General features: G+C 39.9%; 1 protein-coding gene and 1 pseudogene across 1 annotated transcript; both read left to right on the top strand.

The window, feature by feature from the left end:
- The first annotated feature begins 275 nt into the window (after nucleotides 1-275).
- On the top strand, nucleotides 276-1,219 carry LOC133256615 (olfactory receptor 1L8-like; annotated as a pseudogene).
- An 8,276-nt stretch (nucleotides 1,220-9,495) lies between these two features.
- On the top strand, nucleotides 9,496-10,501 carry LOC133256614 (olfactory receptor 1L8-like). The gene has a single exon (XM_061431392.1). The coding sequence runs from the start codon at nucleotides 9,554-9,556 to the stop codon at nucleotides 10,499-10,501; it is 948 nt and encodes a 315-aa protein (XP_061287376.1). The 5' UTR covers nucleotides 9,496-9,553.
- The last annotated feature ends 5,049 nt before the right edge of the window (nucleotides 10,502-15,550 follow it).

Genomic DNA, 15,550 nt, shown 5'->3' with positions numbered 1-15,550 from the left:
AAAGTGTTAGTGGCAGTATGGACTGTAGCCTGCCTGGCTTCTCTGTCCATAGAATTCATCAGGCAAGAATGCTGGAGTGGGTAGCCATTCCCTTCTCCAGGGAATCTTCCCAACCCAGTGATTGACCCAGGTCCCCTGCATTGCAGACAGATTCTTTGGGAGAGTACAGTTGCTACTGGTAACCAAAAAGCCTTGGTGGGTTCTCCTGACTTGGACAATGGAATTGGAGCATGTGAAATAACAAAGCACCTTGCATATAACTTAGACCCAAGTCAATGGAAAGACTCAACCAAACCAGTAGTGTCTCTGAATTCATCCTCCTGGGACTCTCCTCATGGCCTGAGGACCAGAAGCCACTCTTCATCCTCTTCCTCATCATATATCTGGTCACCATAACAGGGAACCTGCTCATCATCCTGGCCATCCTCTCTGACCCCCAACTGCACACCCCCATGTATTTCTTTTTGAGTTTCCTGTCTTTCACTGACATTTGCTTCACCACAACCATTGTCCCCAGGATGCTGGTGAACTTTCTGTCACACAAGACCATCTCCTATGCTGGGTGCCTTACCCAGATGTATTTTATATACGCCTTGGGCAACACTGACAGTTGGCTTCTAGTAGTCATGGCATTTGACCACTATGTGGCCATTTGTGACCCCTTCCACTATGTCACCATCATGAGTCACCGCCGCTGTGTCCTGCTGGTGGCTTTCTCCTGCTCGTTGCCTCACTTCCACTCTCTCCTACACACACTTCTACTGAATCACCTCACCTTCTGTGACTCCAATATCATCCATCATTTTCTCTGTGACCTCAGACCTCTGATGAAATTATCCTGCTCCTCCACATTTGTCAATGAAATTGTGTTAATGACAGAAGCATCGCCTTTTTGGTGACTCCTTTTCTATGCATTGCTTTTTCTTACATACGAATCCTCATCACGGTTCTCAAAATTCCCTCAGCTGCTGGGAAACACAAAGCCTTCTCCACCTGTGGGTCTCACCTCACTGTGGTAACACTCTTTTATGGCAGCATCTTCTATGTCTATTTACAGCCTGTGTCCACCTACACTGTCAGGGACCACGTGGCAACAATTGTCTACACAGTTCTGTCCTCCATGCTCAATCCTTTTATCTACAGCCTAAGAAACAAAGACCTGAAACAGGGTCTGAGGAAGCTGGTGGGCAGGAGGAAACCTCAGGCAGCACCCCCTTGATGAAAACACAAGGGAATCTTCCCCATTTGAATCTGGTTTCTACTGCGTCTTGGTGAACAAGCAAGCTCTTGGAGGTTAGCATTTTTAACCCATGTGAGAATAGGCATTGTGGTCAATTACATCCATTGATGAAGACCCTTTATTTGACTTTGCTTCTGCTTAAATCATGATGTTCTTCCCCACTGTTTCTCCTCTTTCTATGAAGATTCATTACATTGCATCTTCCAAAGGAGATGCTTTGAACCAATCTTTTTCCCACAGATATTTCCTGAACAAATTTCTCATTTCAAGACTTATCCTCCAAAATCCTTCACATTTCAGTATATTGATAAAAATCATTACTTAATTTGTAGCTGTTGGATGCCTTTGCAAACATTTGAAAGGGGAGACGGAAGGAGAGGAGGAGGAGAAAGAGTACATTTTAGCTAACTTTCACTTTGAATATTTTTATAACTCCTCATTTTTCTCATTCAAAAATGTTTTCTTGTTTAAAACTTAAGTTTTCACTTTTTCTCCTCTTAGTTTTTCTGTTCCTTACTTATTATATTGCTATGACTTTATTTCTTTTCAATTTCATCATTTTTTAACCAAACAACTAAAAATTGCTAATGACCAGAAAGAATCAAGAAATTATCCATTCCACAGGGGGAATGCTGAAACCTTTCCTCCCTTCATCTATCACTAAATTATGTTTTAAAATATATAATTTAATACTTATTCTAGAAACTTCAAGTCTTAAGAATCTCACAGAAATATTGCCATAACCGCATGTTGAGTGTAGAGATTTTATTTGAGTGAATCTTAGTGTTTAATACAAACATAGGCCAAAACATTAAATCTTATCAATAGGAAATAAATCAATTATGATTAATTGCATTATTGTTTTAATGCGTAAGGGCTGTAGTAGACAGAGAATGGGAGACATTTGTGTTTCAAAAAACAATGTGCATCCATAAAAAGCCAGGAGTCTGATCTTCAAAGCCGAAAGCTTTTCCACCCCATCATAATAAAAATAGTGCAAACTCCAAGTAGCAGACAGATTATATAGTGACTTATTTGGTAATTGCTGTTCAGTCACTAAAGACCTGCAGCATGTCAGGCTTCCCTGTCCTTCACTGTCTTCTGGCGTTTGCTCAAACTCATGTCCATTGAGTAGGTGATGCCATCCAATCTTCTCTTCCTCTGTCTCCCTCTTCTCCTCCTGCCCTCCATCTTTCCCAACATCAGTTTTTTCCAGTGAGTCAGGTCTTCGCATCAGGTGGCCAATGTATTGGCGCTTCAGCTTCAGTATCAGTCCTTCCAATGAATATTCAGGACTGATTTCCTTTAGGATGGACTGGTTTGATCTCCTTGCTGTCCCAAGGGACTCTCAAGAGTCTTCTCCAGCACCACAGTTGAAAAGCATCAATTCTTCAGCAGAAATGGATGAAAGCAGCAGCTCTGGAGAGTCTCATCTTGCTGCCTGCCTATAGAGGCGGTAGGGTTGAACCAGAGCTGATAACCCAGAGAAGCCCGGTTTGGGTTAGGACAGGTAGAAAGCAGAAAAAGTGCAAGAACTAAGGCAGTTGAAGAGAGATCAACTATTGAAAAATAAAGGCAGGAATGGGATTCAATATTCCTTTCTTAAGAAACTACCTCAAAGCAACAGTTTAGTGTTCTTAACTGTTTATCTCATGTGTAGTGCTGAGTCATGGCCAATAATGTTCCAGAATTCATTTTTCCATGAGAGGAAGAATTGGACCAAACCTACATTAAAATAATTTTCTGAGACCTTTTATTTTGTTGTTGTTTGGTCGCTAAATCATTTCCCACTCTGAGACCCCATGGCCTGCCGCATGCCAGGCTTCTCTGTTCTTCACTGTTTCCTGGAGTTTGCTCAAATTTATGTCCATTGAGACCTTTTATATACAATTTATGTACAATTTAGAAAGACGATGTCATGAGTTCCTTAAAGACCTGCCTAAACTATAGTAATTTGGGCTTATCACTTGAGTCACATATCATTACGTTTGCTGTTGCACTAGGAGGATGCCTGCCTTTGAACCTCTATGACATACTGTGACTGTCAGGTAGTAACTGCTACTTTATGTTTCTGTAGCCAGAATAACACCCTGGTTAAAGCAAGTACTTGATTATGAGAGAGACACATTACTGTCCTCTGCCTGACACATTGGAATCTAATTTGGTCTTTTAACTACACCAGATTTCAATGTGGATGGAAAACTATACTGGAAGGAATTTACAAAGTTAAAAATGGAACTGCTAAATGATCCAGCAATTTCACTTCTGGGTATTTACCTGAATAAAAGAAAAACACTAATCCAAAAAAATGCACGCTGATGTTCATTGAAGCATTATTTACAATAAAGAGGGTATGAAAGCTCACTAAGTGCTCATCAGTAGATGAATAGATTAAACAAAGATGTGGTGTGCATGACACAGAGCAGGCTGCTACTTTTGGGGGGTGCCCACCCCCACGACCATCATGTCCTCTGCCTGCCTTTTGTCAAAGAATAAGTTTAATCAGAGAAGAACTGCAGAAACAAAGGAAAACAGTCAAAGGAGACCAAATAATAATAAGGTGGTCATTAAGCTTGAACTAAAGTCAAGGACCTTTAGTGCTTTCTCAAGGGCTGTAGATAATATTCTGAGCCATATCCTGGGAGCTGTCTTAAAGATACTAGAATACCAGGTGGAGAAGTTAACTGCTCGATGACCAGACTGCACCCAGGACATGAGGGGCCACAATTCTGAGAACTGGCTGAAAAGAAATGGGAACATATGGACCCTGAAACTGAAGATTATTAACTGTACCTAAAACAACCAAGATGATGCTGGTCAGATCAACGATGACCAGTTTGAAAATGACTATGCTGTTTCTATACATTGCTCGCCCCCACTCCCACCCCACCACCAGTCTGTCTGTAAAAGCTCTCACCCCCTGCTTGTTGGGGGCGGGGTGGAAGTCGGCCTTTGGACAGATGTCGATGTCGGCCACCCTTCCCCGCAGTTGCCGGCACCTGAAATAAAGCAAACTTTCCTTTCCACCAACCTGGTCTGTCTGTTGAGTTTTGAGAGGTGAGCAGCCAAAGCCCACATACCTTTCAGTAACATGCATAGAAAATGGACTATTACTCAGCCATAAAAATTGAAATCTTGCCATTTGCAACAAGATGGATGAACTTGAGGCTATTATACTAAGCGAAATAAGTCACACAAGAGAAAGAAAAATACCATATGATATCACTTTAATATGTAATCTAAAAAACAAAACAAAATGAAAACACACTCATAAATACAGAGAACAAATGGGTGATAGCCAGAGGGGATTTGGAGGGGAGGGGGAAAGTGGAAGGGGATTAGAGATACAAGCTTCCAGCTATAAATCAACAAGCTGCAGAGATGCACCATACATCATAAGAAGTCTGGTCAATAATAATGTAATAACTCTGTGTGAGGACAGATGATGACTGATTCACAGATAGAGAACAAACTAGTGGCCGCCAGTGATGAGAGGGAAGAGCGGAGAGGCAATAGAGGCTTAGGGATTTTTTTTAAGGGTTATTATGGAATTATATGAAATCATGTAAGTGGAACTTCAAAATTGTAAAGGCACTATATAATTTAAAGAATCTTTCATTGAATAAAAACAAGGATCTAAATAAAACAGTTTCCCCTTAAAAAAATAAAACAGAGAAAGACAAGTACTGTCTGATAATACTTAAATATAGACTACTGAAAAAATAAACTACTGAAAAAAGGACACAGATTCATGAATACATGGAACAAACTATACGTTAGCAGTAGGGAAGAGGGGAGGGAAGAGGCAAGATGGGGTAGAGAATTAAGAGTTACCAACCACTATGCAGAAAATAAGTAACCTACAAGGACATATTGTTCACCACATGGAATACACCCAATATTTTATAGTAACTATAAATGGAATATGACTGTAAAAATTATGAGTCACTATGTTGGATACCCAAACTTATATAATATTGTACATCAACTATAACTCAGTTTGAAAAAAAAATTTTTTTTAATCGTCTGAGTGAGCAGATATAAAAGTTCTCACCAAAACAAGTCAATAAGTTTTAACCATGTAAACGTATGGATGTGTTAACTAACATTACTGTAGTGATCATTCTTCAACAAATACATGTTCTGTGTGAGGCAGTGGTACTCTGAGGGTGGTAGCAGAATGTGTTTTATTTCCTATAATATTGTTGTAGATATTATTCACCGTAATATACAATATTCTCAGTATAGAACTCAAAAGGAAATTTCATTTCTTGTTTTGGTGCCAGAATTGTTACACTAATTTTTCAGATGAAGAACCTGAAGCTTATAGAGGCTAAGAAGCTTATTAAAAGCAACTACTAAGTGACAAGGCCAACGTTCTAGGAAATATCTCCTTTCCCCAACACTTTACCTCAAAACACTGCTCTTAGTCTAAACTATGAAATACATACCTATTTTCCAAAGCTCTTTTGCTAAATGTGACAGTAACTTTTGCTGGAACCTGCCCTTTAAATATACATTAATGTTAACCTAATCTCACCTAGTAAAATATTTACTCTACATGCAGACAGACAGTGGAAAGCATGTACACACCATTGATCTACCCCCATGGAATCCCCTAGAAACTGCAGCCTTTCACATTGACTCATGACCTCCCCAAACCTAGAATACATTTTGGTCCACATCTGAGTCTCCAAAAATAAAAGTATTCACCCACATAAATATTTGTCCACTCTTGATAATCCATAGTAAAGGAAATTGAAGCATGCCCTTGAGATGTCACAGTGAGGTTTGGAAGCTCTGAGATTAGTCCTAACATCTAAACTGGAAGCCTCAGGGGTCCCCTGTCCCCTGGGAGTCAGCAGTGCTGACAGTGATTCCCATTCTGCTTTCTCTGTCTGCTCTCTACTCCCTCTCTGGGGACAAATTCCCCTGAGAGGTCATCACACCTCAACTCCCTCAGCCTAACAAGTGCCCCAGACGCCAGTAGAGCAGACCTCAAACTCATGAGAAGCTGGCTGGGCTTCCTCAATCAGGAGAGTCCTCCCACTTGAGTCAGAGCATCTCTGCCTTCTGAGATCTGGAGCTGGGAGAGCAGCAGTGAGCCCAGGACCAGGTGTTGGGAAAGAGGTGGGTGTTGAGGTCAGGGAAGGGAAACATGTTATCCCTTTGGAGTAGTAGATCAGCTCCTCCTCCATCCCAGCTTCTCTCATTGATCAGCCCAGAAGTTCATGGGAGACACATGAGGAAGCTGAACTTTGTGTGAGAAGCCGACGTGACCTGATGAACAGATGTGGTGCAGAACAGCTTCTGGAGGGCCTGGGAAGGGAAGAAAAGCATCTGGACATGGAGGTGAGTTTCAGGAAACTGGCCACCCACTTGGCTACTCCAATCCAGTTTGGTATCTTACTCTTTGCTCCAAGATACTTTCAAATAACTCATGGATTGAGAAGTCATAAGGTCCAAGTAAAATTTCCATATGCCATTTGGTTTTAAATCCATCCAGTTGGACTTCTAGGCTATCTATACCACATTTTAAAAAATGTTGGCTGCACCGCGTCTTTGTTGCAGCATGCGGACTCCTAGTTGTAGGATATGAATTCTTAATTTTGTCATGTGGGATCTAGTTCCCTGACCAATGATCGAACCCAAGCCCCCTGTGTTGGCAGCATGGAATCTTAGTCAACCAGTCATTGAACCCAAGCTCCCTGTGTTGGCAGCATTGAGTCTTAGTCACTGGACCACCAGAGAAGTCCCCTTATACCACATGTTTTAATGGAAGCAGAGCCCATAAGTAGATTAGAAACAAAAACTATGGAATCCCCAGCCTCATTCACTCACCCTGTGCTTTTAGAATGTTCTTCCTTGTTCTCAGATCCAAAACCTTCCTCCTTTTTTCTAGTCATTAGCCTGAGTGTTCCTGAGATCTACAACCTGGAGTACTCAACCCCATTCATTCACCAGTTCAGTTCAGTTCAGTCACTCAGTTGTGTCTGACTCTTTGCAACCCCATGGACTGCAGCACGCCAGCCCTCCCTATCCATCACCAATTCCCAGAGTTAACCCAAATTCATGTCCATTGAGTCGGTGATGCCATCCAACCAAATCTCCACTAATTGTTGTACTGAGCATTCCCCAAGCAGCCCTTTCACAAATGACTCATTTTTTTTTAACATTGATTTGTGTGTGATAGACTGCTTTACAGACAAAAACAAAGTATCTCCCTTGTTATTCACAAAACATCAGGAACCAACTTGTGAGCAGGTGATGCAGGACAAAACAAACCCCTACTTTTTGTCTTCAACTCAGGGCAGTGTGCATCACAGGGCCACAGCTCCACATACCAGACATATCCCAGTCGTGCATGGCCAATTATTTCTGCCTGATTATGGCCAGTTAATCATGGATATTCACATTTTCAAATTCTACCATCTCTACAACATAGAAAGATAACTCACCTCTCTTGCAAGTGAGTATGGGAGAAGAAACATTGTCAATTAAGGGAATAGAAGGGTAATTCATGTAGGAAATTATCAAAATGAGAAAACAGAACCTTGCCTGATTGCAACAGAAAATTAATATACCAAAGCTAGAAGAGATTTAGCACAATGCTTGAGAGCATATGCTTAAAGTGAGTCTGAAATCAGAGTGGGGTTCAAATCCTGATGGCTATTTACTACCTTTAGTAACCTTGGGCAAATTGCTTCATTTCCATAAAACTCAGGCACCTGATGACAACACATATCTCCCAATTCTTTATTGTGGGGTTTAGTGAGATGTTTAGCATAAGCACGATATCGAAAACTTTCAATAAATATTGATTAATAGCAATATTGACTTCATTTTCTCGCTTAGTCACTCAGCTGTGTTGACTCTGCACACTTTGGACTGTAGCCCCCCAAGTTGCTCTGTCCATGGAATTTTTCAGGCAAGAGTGCTGGAGGGGGTTGCCATTTACTTCTCCAGGGGATCTTCCAAACTACAGATCAAACCTGTGTCTCCTGTGTCTCCTGCATTGCAGGAGGATTCATTACCCACTGAGCCATCAGGACGTATTAAGGTTTTTACAAGATTTTATGGAAGTAATATTTGTTATGCATTGAGCTTTAAGTAATAATTATTGATTCACTCAAAGCTAAATGCCTAAACAAACATTTCTTCCATAAAATTTTGTAAAAACCTGAAATTAGCCTGACAATTTGACAGTGAGGGATAATGTAAGTGTGTATTGTGGAGATTTTTACAGTAACCAAAAATATATAACCAATATCTCAAAATGCTTACAAATCCCTATGGAATATGTCTATTCACAAGGCATGGGTGGATGTGCTGACTCTAAAAATTTTATTTAAAGCACTTTGCTAGTGTAAGATCTCTCATTACCTAGTTTTTTACAGCACCAAGAAACAGGCTTTTTCAATATCCACTGTTGGACAACTGGATATGATTGAAAAAAATGTATATAAATGTTTCTCATATATTTTTAAATAAACATATGAAAGAGGAATTTTTAAACATGAATTGAATAATCAACAAAGGATGCCCATCCTGTACACATGAGATTTAAGACAGGGGAATTAAAGAAAGGAAAAATTATATACAACTTGCACAGGCTGGTGATGATAGCATCCCATGAACTAAGAAGGATGAACCTCTCATTCTCTGCCAAGAGGAGGAAAAAATGCTGTTGAACTACAATTACCGTTCTTCCTAGATTTGCCCTGTTGATTATTTTCACAAATGTTCTTATTCTATCCAAAACAGTGCAAAGAAAAACTTTAGAATTATGCAACAGAATTTGCTTTAATAAAAAATGAGGGCTCTCTGACTTCCCTATCTAAAATACCTCCACCTCCACTCCCCAGTCAGCTCCATTCTCTTAGGTTGCTCTACTTGCTTAACAAAATTTATCCATACCTGATACTATGTTATATATTTGTTTGTTGATGATCTAACTCCCAAAGTACAATATAAACTACACAAAGGCAAAGATTTGTCAGTTTTATTGCTATGTTCCCAGTAAGGAAATAGGACTTTTCCCAGAATAGGAACTAAGGAACTTGAATCAGAGAGGGCCACCTCTGGCAATTTCTAAAGGAAAACTTGTCTTCTTCTGTCTCTCCAGCTTGCAATACAAGGCCCTTATGATGCCCATGAATTTGGGAAGGGAAGAACACATCAACGACCATAAGCTGGACACGCTTTCCCAGGACGGCTACTAACAGTGACCAAATAGAGGAAAGAAAGACTTGCTGGGTTATCATGACTTGGGCTATGGAATTGGAATATGACAAATAACAAACCTTCTTGTATATGACTAGATGCAAGTCAATGGAAAGACTCAACCAAACCAGCAGAGTCTCTGAATTCATCCTCCTGGGACTCTCCTCCCTGCCTGAGGAGCAGAAGCCACTCTTCATCATCTTCTTCATCATATACCTGGTCACCATAACAGGGAACCTGCTCATCATCCTGGCCATCCGCTCTGACTCCCAGCTCCAAACCCCCATGTATTTCTTCTTGAGTTTCCTGTCTTTCATTGACATTTGCTTCACAACCACCATTGTCCCCAGGATGCTGGTGAACTTCCTGTCACATAAGACCATCTCCTATGCTGGGTGCCTGACCCAGATGTATTTTATATATGCCTTGGGCAACACTGACAGTTGGCTTCTGGTAGTCATGGCCTTTGACCGCTATGTGGCCATCTGTGACCCCTTCCATTATGTCACCATCATGAGCCATCACCGCTGTGTCCTGCTGGTGGCCTTCTCCTGCTCATTGCCTCACTTCCACTCACTCCTACATACACTTCTGCTGAATCAGGTCATTTTCTGTGACTCTAATATTATCCACCACTTCCTCTGTGACTTCAGCCCTCTGGTGAAATTATCCTGCTCCTCCACATTTGTCAATGAAATTGTGATGATGATAGAAGGATCTGTTTTTTTGGTGACTCCCTTTCTATGCATTACTTTTTCGTATATACGAATCCTCCTTGCAGTTCTCAAAATTCCCTCGGCTGATGGGAAATGCAAAGCCTTCTCCACGTGTGGGTCTCACCTCACTGTGGTAACACTCTTTTATGGAAGCATCTTCTATGTCTATTTACAGCCTGTGTCCACCTACACCGTCAGGGACCACATGGCAACAATTGTCTACACAGTTTTAACTTCCACCCTCAATCCCTTTATCTACAGCCTGAGAAACAAAGACCTGAAACAGGGCCTGAGAAAGCTGTTGGTTAGAAGGAAACCATAGGCAGCACCCTCTTGAGAAACACACATGTGGATTCTGCTCCACTTGAATCTGGTTTCTGCTGATTCTTGGTAAACAAGCAAGTTCTTGGAGGTTAGCTTCTTTAACCCATGTGAGATGAGGCATCATGGGTAATTACATCCAGTGATGATGATCCTTCAGTTGGCTCTGCCTCTGCTTAATCAAGATACTTTCCCTCTCTATTTCTCCTCTCTCCTATCAAGAGTCATCACAGTGAATCTTCCAAATGAGATGCTTAAACTAATCCTTTTCCCACGGATACTTCCTGAACAAATTGCTCTCTTTTCAAGACTTATCCACCAACATCCTTCACATTTCAGTATATCGCTAAAAATAATTTCCTAATTTGTAGCTCTTGGATGCCTTTGTAAACATTTGAAAAGGGAAAGGAAGAAAGGAGAGGGAGGAGGAGGAGAAGGAGAAAGTACATTTTAGCTGATTTTCAATTTGAAGATTTTCATAATTCTTCATTTTTCTCTTTCAAAATTTTTTTGTTTAAAACTTAAGTTTTCACTTTTTCTCTTCTCTTGGTTTTCCATTCCTCCTTTATTATATTGCTATGTCTTTCTTTTCAATTTCCTCATTTTTCCAAACAATTAAAAATTCATTTTGATGTATGGCAAAACCAATACAACATTGTAAAGTAATTAGCCTCCAATTAAAATAAATAAATTTAAAGTTAAAAAATTGCTAATGATCAGAAAGAACAAGAACCAAGAAATTATCCATTCAACAATAGGAATGTTTAAACCATTTTTTCCTCCACCTCTTCCTACAACTATATGTTTATTTTTTTTAATAAGAAAAAATTTGCCATATATCAACATTAATCTGCCACAGGTATACATTATATAATTTAATATTTCTTCTAGAAACTCCAAGTCTTGCAAAATATAGGAAGCTTGGGGCTGGTGCACTGGGATGACCCAGAGGGATGGTATGGGGAGGGAGGTGGCAAGGGGGTTCAGGATTGGGAACACATGAATACCCGTAGCAGATTCATGTTGATGTATGGCAAAACCAATACAATATTGTAAAGTAATTAGCCTCCAATTTAAAAAAATTTTTTAAAGATAAAGTATTTTAGTATTAATAAGCAAAAAAATAAGCAAAAAAATATAATACAAAAATTTTTAAGTAAAAATTTAAAAATTACCATAACCTCATGACCTAGAGGCAGTGACTGGTAATATAAAATTACACAATCACTTTGGAAAGCAGTATGGAAATTCTTATAAACATAAAAATACTTTATGTTTATTAAAAACTCAAAAATATTCATAGTATTTTATGTTAGGAAAAACTAAACACAAATTAAATGGTCATCAACAAGAAAAAGATGACCAAGTCATCAGTAAAATGCTGTACACATAAGATTTGTCATTTTACTAACTAAAAATTATGTATCAATTAAAAAAAAAAAAAGCCTGGAACCTAGAGATAATAAGCAAAGGCTTTGGGGATGATTCATCACTGGTGCACAATAAAGATTAATACCAGCTGAATGTGCGCTTCATCTGAATACAAGGGAATGAGAGGGTCAAGGGCAATGTTACCCTTCACCTCACAAAATTTACCTTCAACTCACCAATTTTCTCTTTGTCTCATGTGGTGGCTCAGATGGTAAAAAATCTACCTGCAATGCAGGAGACCCAGGTTCGATCCTGGGAAGATCCCTGGAGAAGGGTATGGCAACCCACTCCAGTATTCTAGTCTGTTGAATTTCATGGACAGAAGAGCCTGGTGGGCTAAATGAAGTTCCATGGTGTCTCAAAGAGTCAGACACAACTGAGCAACTAACACGTTCACCAGTTTACTCTTTGTCTTGGGAATCCAATTGATTTAAGTTAAGGGTACTATTTATATGTCCATACCAAAGGAGACAGTGCTGCTGAGAGTTCTATTTAATTCCAACCAGTTTTCCTACAAAGGTCTGTATAGTCAAAGCTATGGCTTTTCCAGAAATCACATATGGATGTGAGAGTTGGACCATAAAGAAGGCTGAATACCAAAGAACTGATGCTTTTGAACTGTAGTGCTGGAGAAGACTCTTGAGAGACGCTTGGACAGCAAGGAGATCAAACCAGTCGATCCTAAAAGAAATCAACTCTGAATATTCATTGGAAGGACTGGTGCTGAAGCTGAAGCTCCAATACTTTGGCTACCTGATGTGAAGAGCTGACTCATTGGAAAAGGCCCCAATTCTGGGAAAGACTGAGGGCAAGAGGAGAAGCGGTCAGCAGAGGATGAGATAGTTAGCATCACTGATTCAACGGACATGAATTTGAGCAAACTCCAGGAGATAATAAAGAACAGAGGAGCCTGGTATGCTACAATCTATGGGGTCTCCAAGAGTCAGACATGACTTAGCAACTGAACAACAACAAATTTTGACTGTGCCTACTTCTAAAGGAAAAATGTTCTGGAGCATGCCTTCGTCTCAGTCAGTTCAGTCAATCAGTCGTGTCTGACTCTTTGCGACCCCATGAATCGCAGTACGTCAGGCCTCCCTGTCCATCACCAACTCCCGGAGTTCACTCAGACTCAAGTCCATCGAGTCAGTGATGCCATCCAGCCATCTCACCCTCTGTCGTCCCCTTCTCCTCCTGCCCCCAATCCCTCCCAGCATCAGAGTCTTTTCCAATGAGTCAACTCTTTGCATGAGGTGGCCAAAGTACTGGAGTTTCAGCTTCAGCATCATTCCCTCCAAAGAACTCCCAGGGCTGATCTCCTTCAGAATGGACTGGTTGGATCTCCTTGCAGTCCAAGGGACTCTCTAGAGTCTTCTCCAACACCACAGTTCAAAATCAATTCTTTGCTGCTCAGGTTTCTTTACAGTCCAACTCTCACATCCATTCATGATGACTGGGAAAACCATAGCTTTGAGTAAATGGACCTTTGTCAGCAAAGTAATGTCTCTGCTTTTTAATACGCTGTCTAGGTTGGTCATAGTTTTTCTTTCAAGGAGCAAGTGTCTTTTAATTTCACAGCTGCAGTCACCATCTGCAGTGATTTTGGAGCCCCCAAAATTAAAGTCTCTCACTGTTTCCATTGTTTCCCCTTTTATTTGCCATGAAGTGATGGGACCGGATGCCATGATCTTAGTTTTAGGACAGCTAGTAATTGGAAAAAGTGGGAGAACTAAGGCAGCTGAAGTGAGATCACCTGATGAAAAATAAAGGCAGGAAAGGGATTCAGTGTTCCTTTCTTGCAAAACTACCTCAAAGCAAGAATGTAGTGTTTTTAACTGCCTCTCTCACATGTAGTGCTGAGTCAGGGCCAATACAGGATGTTTCCAGGGTTCATTTTTCCAGGAGATGAAGTATTGGGCCAAAGCCAAACTATAATAATTTCCTGAGAAATTTTGCATATAATTTAGAGAGAAGATATCAATGAGTTTCTTAAAGACCTGCCTAAACAATAGTAAGTTCGGATTATCACTTTAGTAATATCACACATATTGCTGTTACATTTGCTGTAGCACTAAGACAGGGCGCCTGCCTTTGAACATCAGTGACATACTGAGACTGTCAGCGAGCAGCTGCTGCTTTATGTTTCTGTAACCAGGATGACACCTTGGTTAAAGCAGGCACCTGAGTACAAGAGAGACATGTTTGGTCCTCCACCCTGTATGTTGGAATCTAACTGGTCTTTTAACTACAACAGACTTAAATTGGGTGGAAAATTATACTGGAAGGAACTCAAAGAGTTAAAAATAGAATTGCCACATGATCCAACAGTTTCACTTCTGAGCATTTACTTGAGGAAAACAAACACAGTAATTGAAAAAAAAGAAAGTGCACCCTAACGTTCACTGAAGCATTGTTTACCATAGAGAAAGTATGAAAGCTAATTAAGTATCCATCAGTAGATAAATAGATTTTAACAATGTGGTATGCATACAAAATAGAATATTACTCAGCCATATTACTCATGCATACAACATGAATTTTACTCATGCAACAACATGGATGAACTTAGAGGGTATGATGCTAAGTGAAATAATCACGTAGAGAAAGAAAAATATCATATGATCTCACTTCAATGTGGAATCTGAAAAACAAAACAAGCAAAACAAAATGAAAAGCCTCACACGTACAGGGAAGAGATGGGTGGTAGCCAGAGGAGATGGACTTTGGAGGGGTGAGGGTATAATTAAAGGAAACTAAAAGATACAAACTTCCAGTTATAAATAAATAAGTTGTGGAGATGTAATGTACATCTTGGAGAAGGAAATGGCAACCCAGTCCAGTATTCTTGCCTGGAGAACCCCAGGGACGGGGTAGTCTCGTGAGCTGCCATCTATGGGGTCGTACCGAGTCGGACATGACTGAAGCGACTTAGCAGCAGCAATGTACATCTTAAGAAATAAGGTCAATAGTATTATAATAACTTCGCATGAAACAAATGATTACAGACTCACAGCTATACAGAAAGAACTAGTAGTTACCAGCGGGGAGAAGGAGAAGGGGAGGGGAAACACAGGGGTAGGGAACTTGTTAAAAAGGGTTACTGTGGGATTATATGAAATTGTGTAAGTGAAACTTTTAAAAGTTGTAAAGCACATAGAACTTAAAGAATCTTTCATTGAATAAAAACAAAATGCTAAATGAAACAATTTCCCCTAAGAAAACCTACAGAGACAAATACTACAACAGAGACAAATACTATATGATATCACTTATATATAGACTATTAAAAGACAAACTAATGAAAATGTTAAAAAGACAGACTCGTAGATACATACACCAAACTATATATTAGCAGTAGGCAAAGAGAGAGGGAAGAGACAAGACAGGGGTAGAGAATTAAGAGGTACAAACCACTATGTAGAAAATAAATAACCTACAGGGACATATTGTTCAGCACAGAAAATATACCCAATATTATATAATAACTATAAATGGAGTATAACCTTTAAAAATTGTGACTCACTATGTTGGATACCCAAACTTACATAATATTGTATATCAACCATACCTCAATTTTAAAAAATTTAAAGAAAGAACTTAACCTCAAAACACTGCTCTA

This window comes from Bos javanicus, chromosome 11 (assembly GCF_032452875.1).
Source record: "Bos javanicus breed banteng chromosome 11, ARS-OSU_banteng_1.0, whole genome shotgun sequence".
Lineage (NCBI taxonomy): Eukaryota > Metazoa > Chordata > Mammalia > Artiodactyla > Bovidae > Bos > Bos javanicus.
This window is presented reverse-complemented; position numbering and strand designations above follow the sequence as displayed.

Excerpts from the sequence above, each read along its gene's own strand:
- LOC133256614 (XM_061431392.1), top strand. The coding sequence starts at position 9,554 with ATGACTAGATGCAAGTCAATGGAAAGACTCAACCAAACCAGCAGAGTC.